General features: G+C 37.4%; 1 protein-coding gene across 1 annotated transcript in view; it reads right to left on the bottom strand.

Annotated features, from left to right (window-relative positions):
- Positions 1 to 4,868: 4,868 nt before the first annotated feature.
- Positions 4,869 to 15,237, bottom strand: part of XK (X-linked Kx blood group) — a 37,073-nt gene continuing 26,704 nt past the window's right edge. Inside the window, exon 3 of the mRNA XM_045860654.1 lies at positions 4,869 to 8,727. Within this exon, the coding sequence (XP_045716610.1) occupies positions 7,901 to 8,727 (827 nt within the window). The 3' untranslated portion in view covers positions 4,869 to 7,900. The remainder of the gene's footprint in view (positions 8,728 to 15,237) is intronic.

The following is a 15,237-nucleotide window of genomic DNA, read 5'->3' as shown; positions in this document are numbered from 1 at the left end:
TTCTTCTCCACTGGGTGGTGGTGGGAATGATCTTACAGAACTACTCAAAAACTGAATTTCTAAATTCTGTTTTGTTTCTTGAGTGCTATTGCTCCTGAAAACCTGACTCATTAACTGTAGAATTTAGGTAATTAAAATAGGAAGCCAACTGGCAAGAAATTAGACCAGTACATGTAATGCAAATGTCTATAGAGGATGATATTCCCAGGGCTCTAGGGAGCAGGCTAATCAGGCTTCAATCAGGAACTCATCATTCAGAGAGAAAGAATTAATTTAGGATGGGAGATAGGGAGGGAGCAGAATTACAGGCAAAAACTCAAAAATCTGTCTGGATGAAACTCTCCTTGGGAGGAGGCAAACCCTGTAATCTCCTCACAGGAAAGTATATGCTTCTATGGATTCTGGGTGGGAAATCCTGATAACCTGCTACAAAGAGATAGAGCTGAATACTGTTCTAGGTTACAAAATCAGCTTAAACCAACAGTTTTAGACTCCCTTGGCCTAATGACTTCCAGAGAAAACCACACACAGAGAGGTTGAGAAGGAGGAGTGAGGAATTCCCCACCGCAGGCTTCTGAGGCAGACACACCTTCTTAGCAGGTTAGGGGCCTAGTCTGACAGGGTGTGTTGTGTACTGGGAAAGGAGGGATTAGGATATTTCTGAATTTCCCAGCTCTGCACAAATCTCTGCTTCTATGAAGTGTTTTTTCCTGAAAAAGAGAAAAGCCTCAAAATATTACTCATTTAATTACAGTATATAGTTGACATTTCTGAGCTTTCCCATTTGCAAAAATGTTCATAGAGAATATAGTCTCCTGGAGAAAGGGACCCAGAGAAATATGACCATAGAGGAGTAATATATACTTTCCTTATCTTCTTCTTAATCTTTACAAACTTGAGCCCAAACTCTGTAAAACATTGGGGTGGGGATGGTGAGAAAACTAAAGGCTCATATATTAAGCAGTGGACACTTGAAGCCTAAAATGAAAAAGAATTACCTATAGTTCACCAGTAAACATTCCAAATTTATGATTTTAAACTATTGGTCAGTGCTGATAACATGTGTATGTTTTCTTCAAATAGCTTTTCAAAGCCTGCTGTAGTTTCCCTAGCATTTATAGGCAAATTAAAACTTACTGGTAACTTTGTTCATTTCTAACTGCTTAGACTCTGGAATCAGACTGCAGACAAACATTTTAATCTTAGTGTCACAATCTACTAGCTATAGAAGCTTGAATGCTACTGCCAATTTCTCCAACATGAAATTAATAAAAAATAATATAAAAGATAGATCTCTAAGATGGTGGTGTAAGGAAACACGACTTACCTCCTCACACAACCACATCAAAATTACAACTAAACTCTAGAACAACCATCACTCAGAACTAGCAGAAACTGAGTTGAATGGAGGTCCTGCAACCATGGAATTAAATAAATCACATCCATCCAGACTGGTAGGAGACGTGGAACAGGCTAGTCCACAACCATGTGTGGTGGATAAAATCAAGGGGGATATCTTGGGAGTGAGGGAATCCCAGCCCTATACCAGGGTCCCCAGCCCAGGGCTCCAGTTCCAGGGAGAGAAGTCCCCATGGCTTCTTTCTATAAAAGTCAGTACAGATTGAGTCGGTGGAAGAAACTGAATTCCCAGACCATTCCTCTTAAAGAACCCACATACACACTTACTCAGACTCACTCCCACTAAATTCCACCATCAGGGCAGCAGCTTGAAAGGCACCAGTGGCATATGGGGAGGAACTGAAGTGTCTGGCATCAGGGTGAGAGCTTGGGGACAACCTTCTCCAAGACAAAACTGCTGGCAGAAGCCATTGCTCCTCTTCTGAGCCATCCCCCATGGAGCTACAGAGTACAATAGGCACCACATCTGAGACACAATGAACCCGGCTCACAATGTTTTCCCTGTCCATTGATTCCCTGAGACTTCACTCCACCCCACTTACTAGCCCACCGAAGCAGTTAATAGTAGCTTTTCCATACGAACAACTTGTCTTGGCACATGCTTCTGGTCTTTCAAAATCCTCTCAAAGAAACCTCTGTACCTTGCTAAGTGGCCCCAGGCCACTCTGCACTAGCAAAAGCTGACCTTGGTTCACAGCCTGGCCTCAATAGAGCACCTCCAAGACTAGCACAGGAAGCAGCCAGCTGCTGATTGCTTTATAGCTTATACCAATTGGACCCAGGCAGAACACAAGGAGGCATGAGAGCCCTGCTGAAGTAAGCCCTGCTCTGTGGAGTGGGTCCCCTGCACAGCCGATCTTCCATGGAGGCTGGAAGTTGGTGGTCAGAGGTCACAACCAGTCCTTGCAGCTGATGGGCCTGGGTAAATCCTTCCCGTTGACCGGCCAACAGCAACCAAGGCTCAACTACAAAAGGAAGGTATACTCAGCCCACATGGAGGGCACACCTCAAATACTCAGCTTGGGTGAGAGGGGAGCTGTGCCACTGGACCCTACAGGACACCTACTACATTAGGCCATATTACCAAGACACAGAGTCAAAGCAGCCCTACCTAAAACACAGAAACAAACAGGGAGGCTGCCAAAACAAGGAGACAAAGAAACATGGCCCAAATTAAAAAAAAAAAAAAGATCAAAACTCCAGAGAAAGAGCTAAATGAAATGGAGATAAACAATCTATCAGATGCAGAGTTCAAAACACTAGTTCTAAGGATGCTCAAGGAACTTAGTACCTCAATAGCATAAAAAAGATCCAGTCAGAAATGAAGGATACACTGATTGAAATAAAGAACAATTTACAGGGAATCAGCAGTAGAGTGGGTGGAGCCAAGAATCAGATCAATGATTTGGAACACAAGGAACCAAAAAACAACCAACCAGAACAGCAAGAAGAAAAACGAATCTAAAAAAAAAATGACGATAGTGTAAGGAGCCTCTGGGGCAACTTCAAGCAGTCCAACATTCGCATCATAGGGGTGTCAGAAAGAGAAAGAGAAAGAGTAAGAATTTGAAAACTTACTGGAAAAAATAATGAAAGAAAACTTCCCTGATTTGGTGAAGGAAATACACATACAAGTCCAGGAAGCATAGACAATCCAGAACAAGATGGATGCAAAGAGGCCTACTCCAAGACACATCACAATTAAAATGCCAAAGGTTAAAGATAAAGAGAGAATGGTAAAAGCAGCAAGAGAAAAGTAGTTAGTTACCTACAGGGGAGTTCCCATAAAACTGTCAGCCAATTTCTCAAAAGAAACTTTGCATGCTAGGAGGGATTGGCAAAGAATATTCAAAGTGATGAAAAGCAAGGACCTACAACCAAGATGACTCTATCCAGCAAAGATATCATTTAGGATCAAAGGGCAGATAAAGAACTCCCTAGACAAGAAAAAACTAAAGAAGTTCAACATCACCAAACCATTATTATATGAAATGTTAAAGGGACTTACTTAAGAAAAAGATGATCAAAACTATGAACAATAAAATGGCAATAAATACATATATATATCAACAACTGAAGCTAAAAAGCAAACTAAGCAAACAAGAACAGAGACAGAATCATGGATATGGAGAGCATTTTGATGGTTGCCAGATGGGAGGGCAATGTGGGAGAATGGGTGAAGAGGTGGGAGGATAAGTACAGATAGGTGGTTACAGAATAATCATGGGGACATAAAGCAGAGGAAATGGAGTAGTCAAATAACTTATACGCATGACCCATGGACATGAACAATGGTGGGGGGATTGCCTGAGGGAGTGGAAGGTGCTGTGTAGAGGTGGAGAAAGGGGGGAAAATCAGGACAACTGTAATAGCATAATTAATAAAATATAATTTTAAAAACTTACTGATAAATTTAAACAAAAAGAACCTCATAGAAGAGAGCTGACTAGATTTTCTTTGTTGAGAAAGTTTTGTGAAAACAAATGAAGTGAAGGCACAATTATTAAACAGAATATGGACTCTAGATTAGATACTAATATTGTACCCATGTTAAATTTCCTGAATTTGATCACTGTATTGTGGCTATGTAGCAGGATGACTTTGTTGTTAGGAAATGCACACTGAAGTATTTTAGGGAAAGAGGGGTCTCATTTTCTTAAATGAGGAAGATAAAGGAAATATAGCAAAATGTTAATAGGTGAATCTGGGTGAAGGATATAAAGGAATTCCTTGCAGTATTCTCAAGGATTTTCTATTAATTAGCTTGAAATTATTTCAAAATAAAACATTTACATATACCAAATGAAGTAATTTTAGTTTAACATACTTAAATACTATATTTGTAGACATTTGGTTTTCTCAAGGGATTGATTTAACAGCAAGAGTTCTCCTTTAAAAGACTTATCCTATAGTTAAGTCTTTCCAAATTGCAAGGCCACCTTCAGAAGAAAATTAATTAGTGAAACAATTCATGTCTACCTCATACTCTGAAGTGACCCCTTTAATGATAAATGATGTTTTTTCTAACCATGGATCATATTTACATTTCATTATATGTTTATGTTAATATCAAGTCACCACTTTGGTATTTTATATTTCTGAATCAGTATACCATTTATATTTGTCTAGAAGAGATTTATATTGCCTCTCTTCTGTTGTATTGCTTGCAGTAATCAACAGACAGCTAAGCAGAATCTTGGTATCCAGCAATGCAGCTTTAACAGAGTAAATGCTTATAAAAACAATCAGAGGAGATCCCATGGACTGTTATTCTCACAAGGCAGAATCCTAGGAAGCTCAAATTTCTCATCCTACAGAAAGAATTTCCAGGTGTGGTTACAAAACCATAACTAATCATAGCAAAAACCATTTTCAAATTTCTGTTTTTAAAACAGTCTCTGAAGTCAATAAGCCATAAAAGGACTGTATAAAGAATGAAAGGCAAGGAATATTTCAAAAATTAATTTATTATATAAAGAAACAAACAATACTAGCATCAATGGCTGTAGAACAGCAGCCTGCAAAAACTCACATCCACAATTTACTGGTTGAGAAGTACTGACACATACACTCATAAACATAGCAGTAATTTCCAAGGTGGTTTTCAAAAAAATGCTTCACGTGACAATCAATTTGTTTGTTTTCTCATTTACAAGGCTGAAAAGATTAAACCCACATTCAGTAAAAGTCTAGCAGGATCTTAGGCATTTGAGTTGTAAATGACCAAAACATGCTGCTATGTCCTTTATGAAAGATGATAGATACAAAAATTATAAACTCATCTGCCATCGAAAGCAAGTTCTCAGACTGCAGTGGGTCTTTTCCCTCCAAGAGCTGTGTGTTTCAGTGCAAATTTTTGTAAGCAAGTAACGTTAAGAGAAGGGCAAAGGTTGAGTTTTCTCCAAGAGTAAAGACAACTTACATTTGCCCTTCCATAAGGCCAAAGGCCAATGTATTTACTCAAGACACTTATGTGGATGATCCTACTTGTTTCTTTTCTAACAGTAAAATAGTAATAATAACCTGTTTATCAATTTGAATAACTAACTATAATAACTTCTTCAACACATATGGCACTTGAAAAATATTTTCAAAGCATTTTCACACTATAATTTAATTTGATCTTCCTGACAACCTTGTGAGGTAGGCAAGTACATATATATATATATCATCCAAATTTGGTGGGTGGGGAAACTGAGGCATATGGCTGTTAACTAACTTGTAGGGCTTGACAGGGAGATGCCAATCTCTATAGTACACTGCCTCCAATAATGAAGAGAGAAAGTCTAAACATGTCTGATGATCTTATTTCAATATATTTTAAGAAAATATTTGACTTCCATTGAGCCAAGGTAATAATTCAATTAGAGCAGGTGTTATGACACGTTATGGCATATAATTAATTAGACAAAGTTCTAAGAGTTTTAAAAATTAAAATTCTAACTGAAAGCCACATTTTAACTCTCAACATGTAAGGGAATTTGCTGGTTTGTTTGTCTTTAGGGCAACCTAGATCTGCAGTCTGTACTATAGTTTTACTATTTCAGAGATATAATTTTAAAATTTTTAAAATAAAAATTCTTAATGAACCATGACTTAAATTTTCACCACGCAGAAAAAAAGCAGTGTTTTGTCTCTTCCAGAGTGAATGGACACACATGGCCCCAAAGCAAAGGTATCTGTAGATCAAGGGTTAAAGATGACAAAATGTCCAATTTAGTTACCAAATCTCTTTGCCCTTATGTAACTGGCTTATAATTGGGCTTTAGGAATCTGACAGGTCATCAATGTTAGTCTGATATGAGGTCACTCAAAATGCTTACCTATTTTCTACATTAAAATAATTTAAAGTGTATTTTAATACTCAGATTTTATAATGGTTCTTGAAACAGGCTTCCAAACCAAGGCTGGGAAGTACCACTCTTTCCATTCCTGTCTAATTCTGACTACTACTACTGCTCAAACTCACCATTTTTAACCTGTCCTCTCATAGACTAGCTGTTAGAAACTGGATGGGCCAGAAAGTTCAGCCAAGTATTTAGACTTTCAACACCGACTGACATGCAATGTCCAGCCTAGTTGGTGACAGGTCACCTGCTTCTAGGTATTTCATTATCAAGATGCTTATGGTAGAAATAATGGCACTAAATCCAGGCATTTTTCCAAGACTATTGAGGATATGCTATGCAATCCTTTTATGAAACAAATAGGGTTCAGAAAGTATACTGAAGATAGAAGGATATAGAAGAATAAAATTGGAGATCTTGTATAAATTAACTCATAGTCAAACCAAATCAAAATGCATTCAGTTAAAGACAAGTATCTTCTAGTCATTTAATCACTTTCTATAATTTAAAAGTTTCTGAGGGCAATATCTCACTTGGTGGGAGAAGATAAACCTTTTTCCTTCAACTAATAAAAAATGAAATGTCTTTTATACCCACACTAGGTGAAATATTTCTGTGGAGTTTTCTAGAAAAAAACTTAAGTTAACCAAAGTAACTTTTTTTTTAACTTAACCAAAGTAACTATTATCTGCAACTTTCCTAACAGGCAAGGATGAAGCACAGTAAACACTACGGGTTTTATTTTCTTCTTTATTAAGAAGGTAAATCTTAGCAAATTGTACTAGAAATTTTCCAGAACTGCAGGACAGGACTGAACCTTGAAAAAGTGTAAGCTTCACATTTTCAACCTTCCAAAGAACTTAAGAATTCTGCTTACAAAAGCCTACATGATTTTGATTTTTTTAACGATCCTCTTGTTCCAGAACTTCTTCAACATACTGAAGGAACACACAACTTTCCTAAAATTGTAGGGCTCCCATAACCAAATTTAGAATTCAATTTTGTATCCCTGCATCTTTGGGTACAAAGTCTCCAAATCTAGACTTTTAAATCTACTACATACAGTAAGCCAAGATGCCTACAGTTGATTATATAAAGAGAGCCCTAATGAGATGAAAATGGAACACCTCCCTATTCAAAAACCAAACTTGAACAGCTCTCTCTGAAAGCTCTGACAGTAGTGATGTTGCCAATGGCAAAACTCCAGTAAACTTCTCTGATCACCAGGCCAGCTCTTGGGTGAAAACTATGCTTAGGGATAATACAATATTAGTCTACTCAGATCAGAAATCCAGAAAACTAGAAAACAAGAAAGCCACTGTCCTCATTCTACCTGATAGATCTAACCAGCTCAAGTCAGATATCATGGGTACTTTGTCAGTGGAAAGGCCAGTAACACCTGGGAGAACACGGTCAATTGTGAATGGTGGTGACTTAAACTGCTCCTCTAACACTCAGATGTTTCCCTGGCTTCTCTCCATGTTCCCACACACCCAAGAGCTCTCTAAAGGGAAGCAACTCCCAAGGAGTTGAAACTAGCTTCCTGCTTTGTTACCTGTGCAGGACTCATCACTTGTATCGTGAGCAGCAATGAACTCAGAAAACAGTTTCTGCCCCAAGAGACTCAAGTTCCATTAAGCAGAGCAGAGCTCATCAGCATTCAAGATCTGGCTGGGCATAGAACTTATTTTACTGCTAGAAGGTGTCTCATCTCTGTCTCCAGATGACCTTACATCTGTCTTTCCTACAGATGTTGAGGATTTCTGCCACGGGCACTGACAGCAAACGCACTTTAACCACCGCTGAAAACTTTCAGAAACACTGGAGGAAAAGAGCTTTTTGCAAGGGTGGAAGAACTGATAGAATATCAGCATGAATAGAATGGCTGTGCAGTACCCAATGAGCAACTTCAAAATCAACAGAGGTGCACACACATACATATAGATGTCAGTCTTGAATATATACCACATAAGGAGAAGAAAGGCATTCTCAATGAATCTCAGTATGTAGTATACCAGTAGCCGGTACCAGTTCTGGGACTTGCTGATGAGGTCGGGGCTGTTGATTTTTAGCTGCACAGCTGACCAGCAGAACATGTTGATACCGGCATAAAGGAAGGTGAGGAAACACAGGACGATGGTGGTGCCCACTCGACTGAGGGCCTTCTCAATGTTCTCAGGGAATGGGGAGCCACTGCACCAGAAGAGGATCCAGGGGTACAAGAAGAAGCTAAAGAAGTTGATGAATATGACGAGCACCACCCAGGCCTTCAGGACGGAGGTAAAGAGGACGAGGACAATGACTCGAGTAGCAATCTCAAAGCTCCTCCAGAGGAAGATGCAGACATAGGCCAGAGGCTTCACTTTGACATCGTATTCATCATACTTGATCTTGATGGCTAGGATGTTGCAGCGCAAGGCTCCATACACAATGGACAACAAGGACAGCAACATGCAAACACCTGGGGAGAGATGAGAAAGAGCACTGTCAATTCTCACCTCCACCAAGAACCCTACTATGACAAGCTCTGGTCAGATAGTTCAGTTGGTTAGAGTGTCATCCCAATATGCCAAGGTTGTGGGTCGAATGCAGGTGAGGGCACATACAAGAATGAACCAATGAATGCATAAATCAGTGGAACAACAAATGGATGTTTCTCTCTCTCTCTCTCCCTCCCTCTCTCTCTCTTCTCCTCTCCCTCTCCCTCTGTCTCTAAAATCAATTTTTTAAAGAGAATCATACTATGGCAGACACTCTGTCAGTCCACTATCCATATTCCTTGGACCCTTCTGTTTTATGTGCACAGGCTGACTTCCATCTGTCAGTTTCTGCACACCGTGCCTGAGGGCATTTTCTAGGGCTGTAGAAGACTGCTCTGGCAAGGTGCTGGACAGTTCTGGAAGAGCCCTCATTACTCCAATTATAGCCCTGATAAGAGCTGGAATGTAACTACCTTAGTTTCCCCACCCTCTGAGTAAAATAACTGTGAGGTGTATGTTCTATACCCTTTACCAGTATTTTCTCATAGATTACTTTCTAGTCACCCATGGTGATGCTGTCTAATAATGCTCCCTTTATTGGCTGCCTCCCCTTCCGTTTCCTTTCCCTTCTCCCATGTTCCTTACACATTCTACCAAAAATAAATGGAGTCAAATCCTTGTCTTGGGTCTGCTTCAGAGTCAACTCAAACTAAAACACCTTCCTGACCCCATGTTGCTCTGCCTGAACATATAGAGTACTTTACATGGTGTGTTTTGTTTCCTCAATTGGCTTATAAGTTTCTGCACATTCAAGAGTGACAATGTCTGATATTTTTTCTTGATCTCAACATATACCAATAATAGGTACACAAACAGAAGGGGCTGAATAATAAATTTCTCAGTGAGTTCTTCTTTATGTGCAGGATCTTTTACATTTATATACTGACTACAGAATGCTCACTTTCCTTTAATTTTCAGTTCTAGTCCCAAATTCTGCAGATGGCTAAAGAAATGAGAACCTCACTGTTACTGAGAGTCAATCTGCCTTGGGCCAAAAGATCTCAGTGTTTCAAGAAGTCTCAACTCAAAGTAGTTTTATTTCTTACAATGACATGGCTAATGGGTTTATCCAGTTTATACAAAGCAGCAGGACAAGATATGGCTCATTTAAATGGAGCATGGTACTGTGTTTGAGAGCATGACACTGTTGACTGTGAATTCTACTATCTGAGAAATGTGCTGCCAACTCATGAGCACAAACTATGTGGTCAAAACATAACTATAATCATTTAACATGTGCTGCCACCAACTCCAAATACTGGAGCAAGAAGGAATGGGAGGCAGGGCTTGGAGTTAAAAACCAAGAATCTAGCTCTGGTTTTAGTCTTGTATTGCCAGGCTACACTGGGGAAATGGCAATCTCTCTGGGTTGTTTTCTTACCTGTAATATTGACATAACACTTTCCATGCCTGCTTCTTAAAATGCAATGTCATTGTAACATAACTGTCTCTTCCTAAATGTATAAGTTTAAATGAATGGGAATAAAAGGGTTTTAATCTAATGTAAGTTCTGAATCAATGGAAAAATATCCATATTTGGTGGGCATAAAAACTCTGAAGCCTTGGTACTTATTTGCCTGGGAGAAGCTAAATCTTACTCAAAGTATCAAATTCTCTCATAGTCTTTGGCACTGATTTAAATTATTAATGTCATTGACTGGAAAGACCATTGTCTGTTAATCAAATTTAAAAGATTTGGGGGAGTAATGGGGGGAAATGGAGACAACTGTACTTGAACAACAATAAAAACTGTGAAAAAAAAAAAGACAAATACTACCACAAGAGTAGACTGAGAAGTAATTGGACTGAGTCATTTTTCTGGAGAGGCTAATTCAGTGAAATATTATAAAGCAGTACATGTTGATGAAATATGTTTATATGTGTGCTTATGAATTTCTGTACCCTAAGAATCTAGTATTGAATCCTTTTCTTTTAGTCTTTACATTTTTCAACTATAATATCAGAGAAAGGCATATTTTTGTAAAATCTCTAAAATTACTTTTAAATATGTTTTAATGCTAAAATAGAATGTCAATCTGTCTATGGACAAATCCAGGTTTGATCAGAAAAAAAATACTTCAAATGCAGGATATGAGTTAAGTGTAAATAATTAAAGTATAAATTATGTATTCATACACATACAGTATTTACATTGTTATATTTACGGTACTTTAACTCCAAATTATTTTTCCTTTTTATTAAATTTCTTAGGGGTAACAATGGTTAACAAAATTATACAGGCTAAATTATACAGGTTTCAGATGCACAATTCTACATCATTTGTATATTGTATTGTGTATTCATCACCCCATGTCAAGTCTCTGTCCTTCATCATTTATTCCCCCTAAACCCTCCTCCATCTGCCCTCACTCTACATCCCCTGGTAATCACCACACTGTTGTCCATGTCCATGAGTTTATTCTCTGTTTTGCGCAATCCCTCCACACACACCTATTCTCTATCTATGAGTCTTTCTCTATTTTGTTTCAATTTCACTAACTGTAATCTGTCTATTCAAATTATCTGGTTCTTCCTGATTTAGTTTTGGAAGATTGTGTGTTTCTAGGAATCTATCTATTTCTTTCAGATTGTCCAACTTTAGGCATATAGTTGTTTGTAATATTTTCTTACAATTCTTTGTATTTCTGTAATGTCGGTTGTTACTTCTCTTTAATTTCTGATTTTATTTATCTGGATCTCCTCTCTCTTTTCTTGATGAGTCTGGTTATAGGTTTGTTAATCTTGTTTATCTTTTCAAATAATCAGCAATTAGACTAATTAGTTTTTGTATTGCTGTTTAGACTCTATTTCATTTATTTGTGCTCTGCTCTTCATTATTTCCTTCCTTCAACTCACTTTGGGCTTTGTTTGTTGTTCTTTTTCAAGTTCCTTCAAATACAAAATTGGATTGTTTATTTGAGATTTTTCTTGTTTCTTGAGACAGGCCTGTAATGCTATGAATTTCCCTGTTAAGACTGCTTTTCCATGTCCCATAGATTATGCTATACTGTTTTTATTACTATACTTCTGTAGTAAATCAGAAATGAAAGAGAAGTTGCATAAGATACCAAAGAAATACAGTGGATTATAAAAGAATACTATGAAAGGTGATATGCTACCATATTGAACAGCCTAGAGGAAATGGACAAATTCTTAGAGGCATACAATCTTCTTAGACTGAATCATGAAGAATTTGAAAACCTGAATAAAGGATATTGAAACACCAAAAACTTCCAAAAAACAAAAGTCGAGGACCAGATGGTTTCACTGGTAAATTTCAATTCAAAGATGTAATGCCTATCCTTCTCACACTCTTCCAAAGAATTGAAGATGAGGGAATGCTTCCTAACTCATTTTAAAAGCCAATATTACCCTCATACTAAAACTAGAAAAAGACATAAAAAAATAAAGTTATAGGCCACTATCTCTGATGAACATCAATGTAAAAATCCTCAACAAAATACTAGCAAATTGAATACAACAATACATTAAAAGGATCATACACTACAGACAAGTGGGATTCATTTCAGGGATACCAGGATGGTTCAACATCTACAAATCAATCAACTTGATATACTAGATTAACAAAAACTGATAAAAATCATATGATAATCACAAAAGATGCAGAAAAAAGCATCTGACAAGATACAGTATCCATTTATGATCAAACCCTCAGTAAAAATGGGCATGAAAGGAAAGTACCTCAATATAATAAAGGCCATATGAGACAAATCCACAGCTACCATCCTACTTGATATTACTAAACTTAAAGCTTTGCCTCTAAGACCAGAAGAAAGTCAAGGCTGCCTACTCTTGACACTTTTATTCAGCATAATACTGGAGGTCCTGGCCAGAACAATTAGGCAAAAAAAAGAAAGAAAGAAAAGGCATTCAAATTGGAAATAAAGAAATAGAGTTGTCACTGTTTGTGGATACAATAATTTTATATATAGAAAACCATAAACATTTCACTAGAAAAACTATTTGAAATAATAAATGAATACAGTAAAATTGCAGGATACAAAATTAATATACAAAAATCTGTTGAATTTCTGTATACTAACAATGAAATATCAGAAAAAGAAATGAAGAAAATCCCATTTACAATGGCAACAAAAAGAATAAAATACCTAGAATAAACTTAACAAAGGAGATAAAAGACCTTTACAATGAAAACTAGAAGACACTGTTGAAAGAAACTAAAGACACAAAAAATGGAAAGATATTCTGTGGTCATGCATTGGAAGAATTAACATTGTTAATACGGTCATACTACCTTCAGGTAGTATGGATTCAGTGTAATCCCTATCAAAATACCAATGGCACTGGTATTCTATTTATTCATTTATTTTTTGGTTTTATTTCTAAACCAAAAACCACTATAATTTGTATATAACCACAACCACAAATAGCCAAAGCAATCCTGAAAAAAAGTAGTCAATTTTAGTACATTTTTATCACTTCAAAAAGAAACCCTATACCCTTAACTATAATTCCCCTCTTCCCCACCCAGCCCTAAGCAACCACTAATCTACTTTCTGTCTCTATAGATTTCCCTACTAAATGTGATCTTTTGTGATTGGATTCTTTCACTCAGTATGTTTTCAAAGTTCATCTACATTGTAGCATGTACTAGTCCTTCATTTTTTATGGTTAAATAATATTAAAATGTGTAGATATATAACATTTGTTCATTCATTCATCACTTGATGAAAATTTGCAATATTTACCACTGTATGGCTATTGTGAACAGTACTGCTATGAACATTTCTTACAAATATGTTTTCATTTTTCTTCAGTCTATATGAGTAGAATTCCTAGGTCATTCCTAGGCAATTTTGATTACATCTCCCTGATAACTAATGATATCAAGCATCTTTTCATGTGCTTATTGGTTGTTTATGTATCTTCCTTAGCTGCTTCTGGTTCATAACTATCACAAAAACTCATACTAGATTTCACATTGTCCCATATGTATCTGAAAAAGTTCCCCATAATTCAAAGGCAAGATCTGCATAGACTAATTTCAGAAGAATGTATTAGCCTCACCCACAGTCATCAAATGAACACTTAACTTTTTTTTAAATCTAGGGATATTATTTTTTTCACTTTTTAAAATTGTTGTTCAATTCTAGTTGTCTCCATTTTCACCCCACCATGTCCCCTCACGCCACCCATTCCTGCCTCCCACCCTCGAACCTACCCCCTTTGGCTTTGTCCATGTGTCCTTTATACATGTTCCTTGATGGCCCTTCCCCTATTTGCCCCCATTATCCTTCTCCCCTTCCCCTGGCTACTGTCAGTTTATTCTTTATTTCAATGTCTCTGGTTCTATTTTGCTCTTTTGCTGTTTTGTTGATTAAGTTCTACTTATAGATGAGATCATATGGTATTTGTCTTTCACCACCTGGCTTATTTCACTTAGCATAATGCTCTCCAGTTCTGTCCATGCTGTTGTGAAGGGTAGGAGCTCCTTCTTTCTTCCTGCTGTGTAGTATTCCATCGTGTAAATGTACCATAGTTTTTTGATCTGCTCATTTACTGATGGGTACTTAGGTTGCTTCCAGCACTTGGCTATTGTAAATTGTGCTGCTGTGAACATTGGGGTGCATAGATTCTTTTGAATTGGTGTTCCAGTGAACATTTAACTTTTTAAAAAAGGTAGTACAATTCAAACTTCTCATGATTTTTATTTTTCAAAGATTTTATTTCTTATTTTTAGAGAGAGGGGAAGGAGAAAGAAAGAGAGAGAGAGAGAAAGAGAGAGAAACATCAATGTGTGGTTACTTCCCACACCGCCCCCCCCACCACTGGAGACCTGCCCTGCAACCCACGCATGTGCCCTGACTGGGAATCAAACTGGCAAACCTTTGATTTGCAAGCCAGCACTCAATCCCCTGAGCCACACCAGCCAGGGCCAAACTTCTTATGATTTTTAATGTCCTAAAATACATCAAAGAAGAAAAAGAAGATTTCCATTCTGGCAATAGTAGATTAGTTTGTTTTGGTTCAATTATTTCTGCTAAGAACAACTGCAGAACACCTGTTCAATGGTATCAGAAAGCAGTGAATGCTTCTGGCACCAAGATCTCAAAGAGTAAAAGTTCCAAGAGAAAATTTTAAAGCTGTTTTTCCCTTCAAGACATTTGCCTATATAATAGTGGGTAGTAAGAGACTAAGAATCCAAACATAGCATTTAATAGTCTCTCAAAGCTGGTGCGTGTGAGAGCAAATGTTAACATTCTGGCCCTGTAATGGTCCTGGTATACAGCTAAAACTTTCTAGTGGGACCACAGAGGACAAGACACTGGGAGTTAAGGGTGACTGGAAATAAGCCCTCCCAAAGACTGAAGTACAAATTTCAACCAACTTCAGTTGTGAATGAGTCAAGTTGATCTGTATCTAATCTAATTACCTGTCATAAACAAAAC

The sequence above is a fragment of the Phyllostomus hastatus genome, unplaced genomic scaffold (assembly GCF_019186645.2).
Source record: "Phyllostomus hastatus isolate PE091 unplaced genomic scaffold, TTU_PhHast_1.1 phas_scaffold_200, whole genome shotgun sequence".
In the NCBI taxonomy this organism is placed as follows: Eukaryota; Metazoa; Chordata; class Mammalia; order Chiroptera; family Phyllostomidae; genus Phyllostomus; species Phyllostomus hastatus.
Note: the sequence above shows the minus strand (reverse complement) of the source record. Positions and strands in the feature narration are given on the sequence as shown.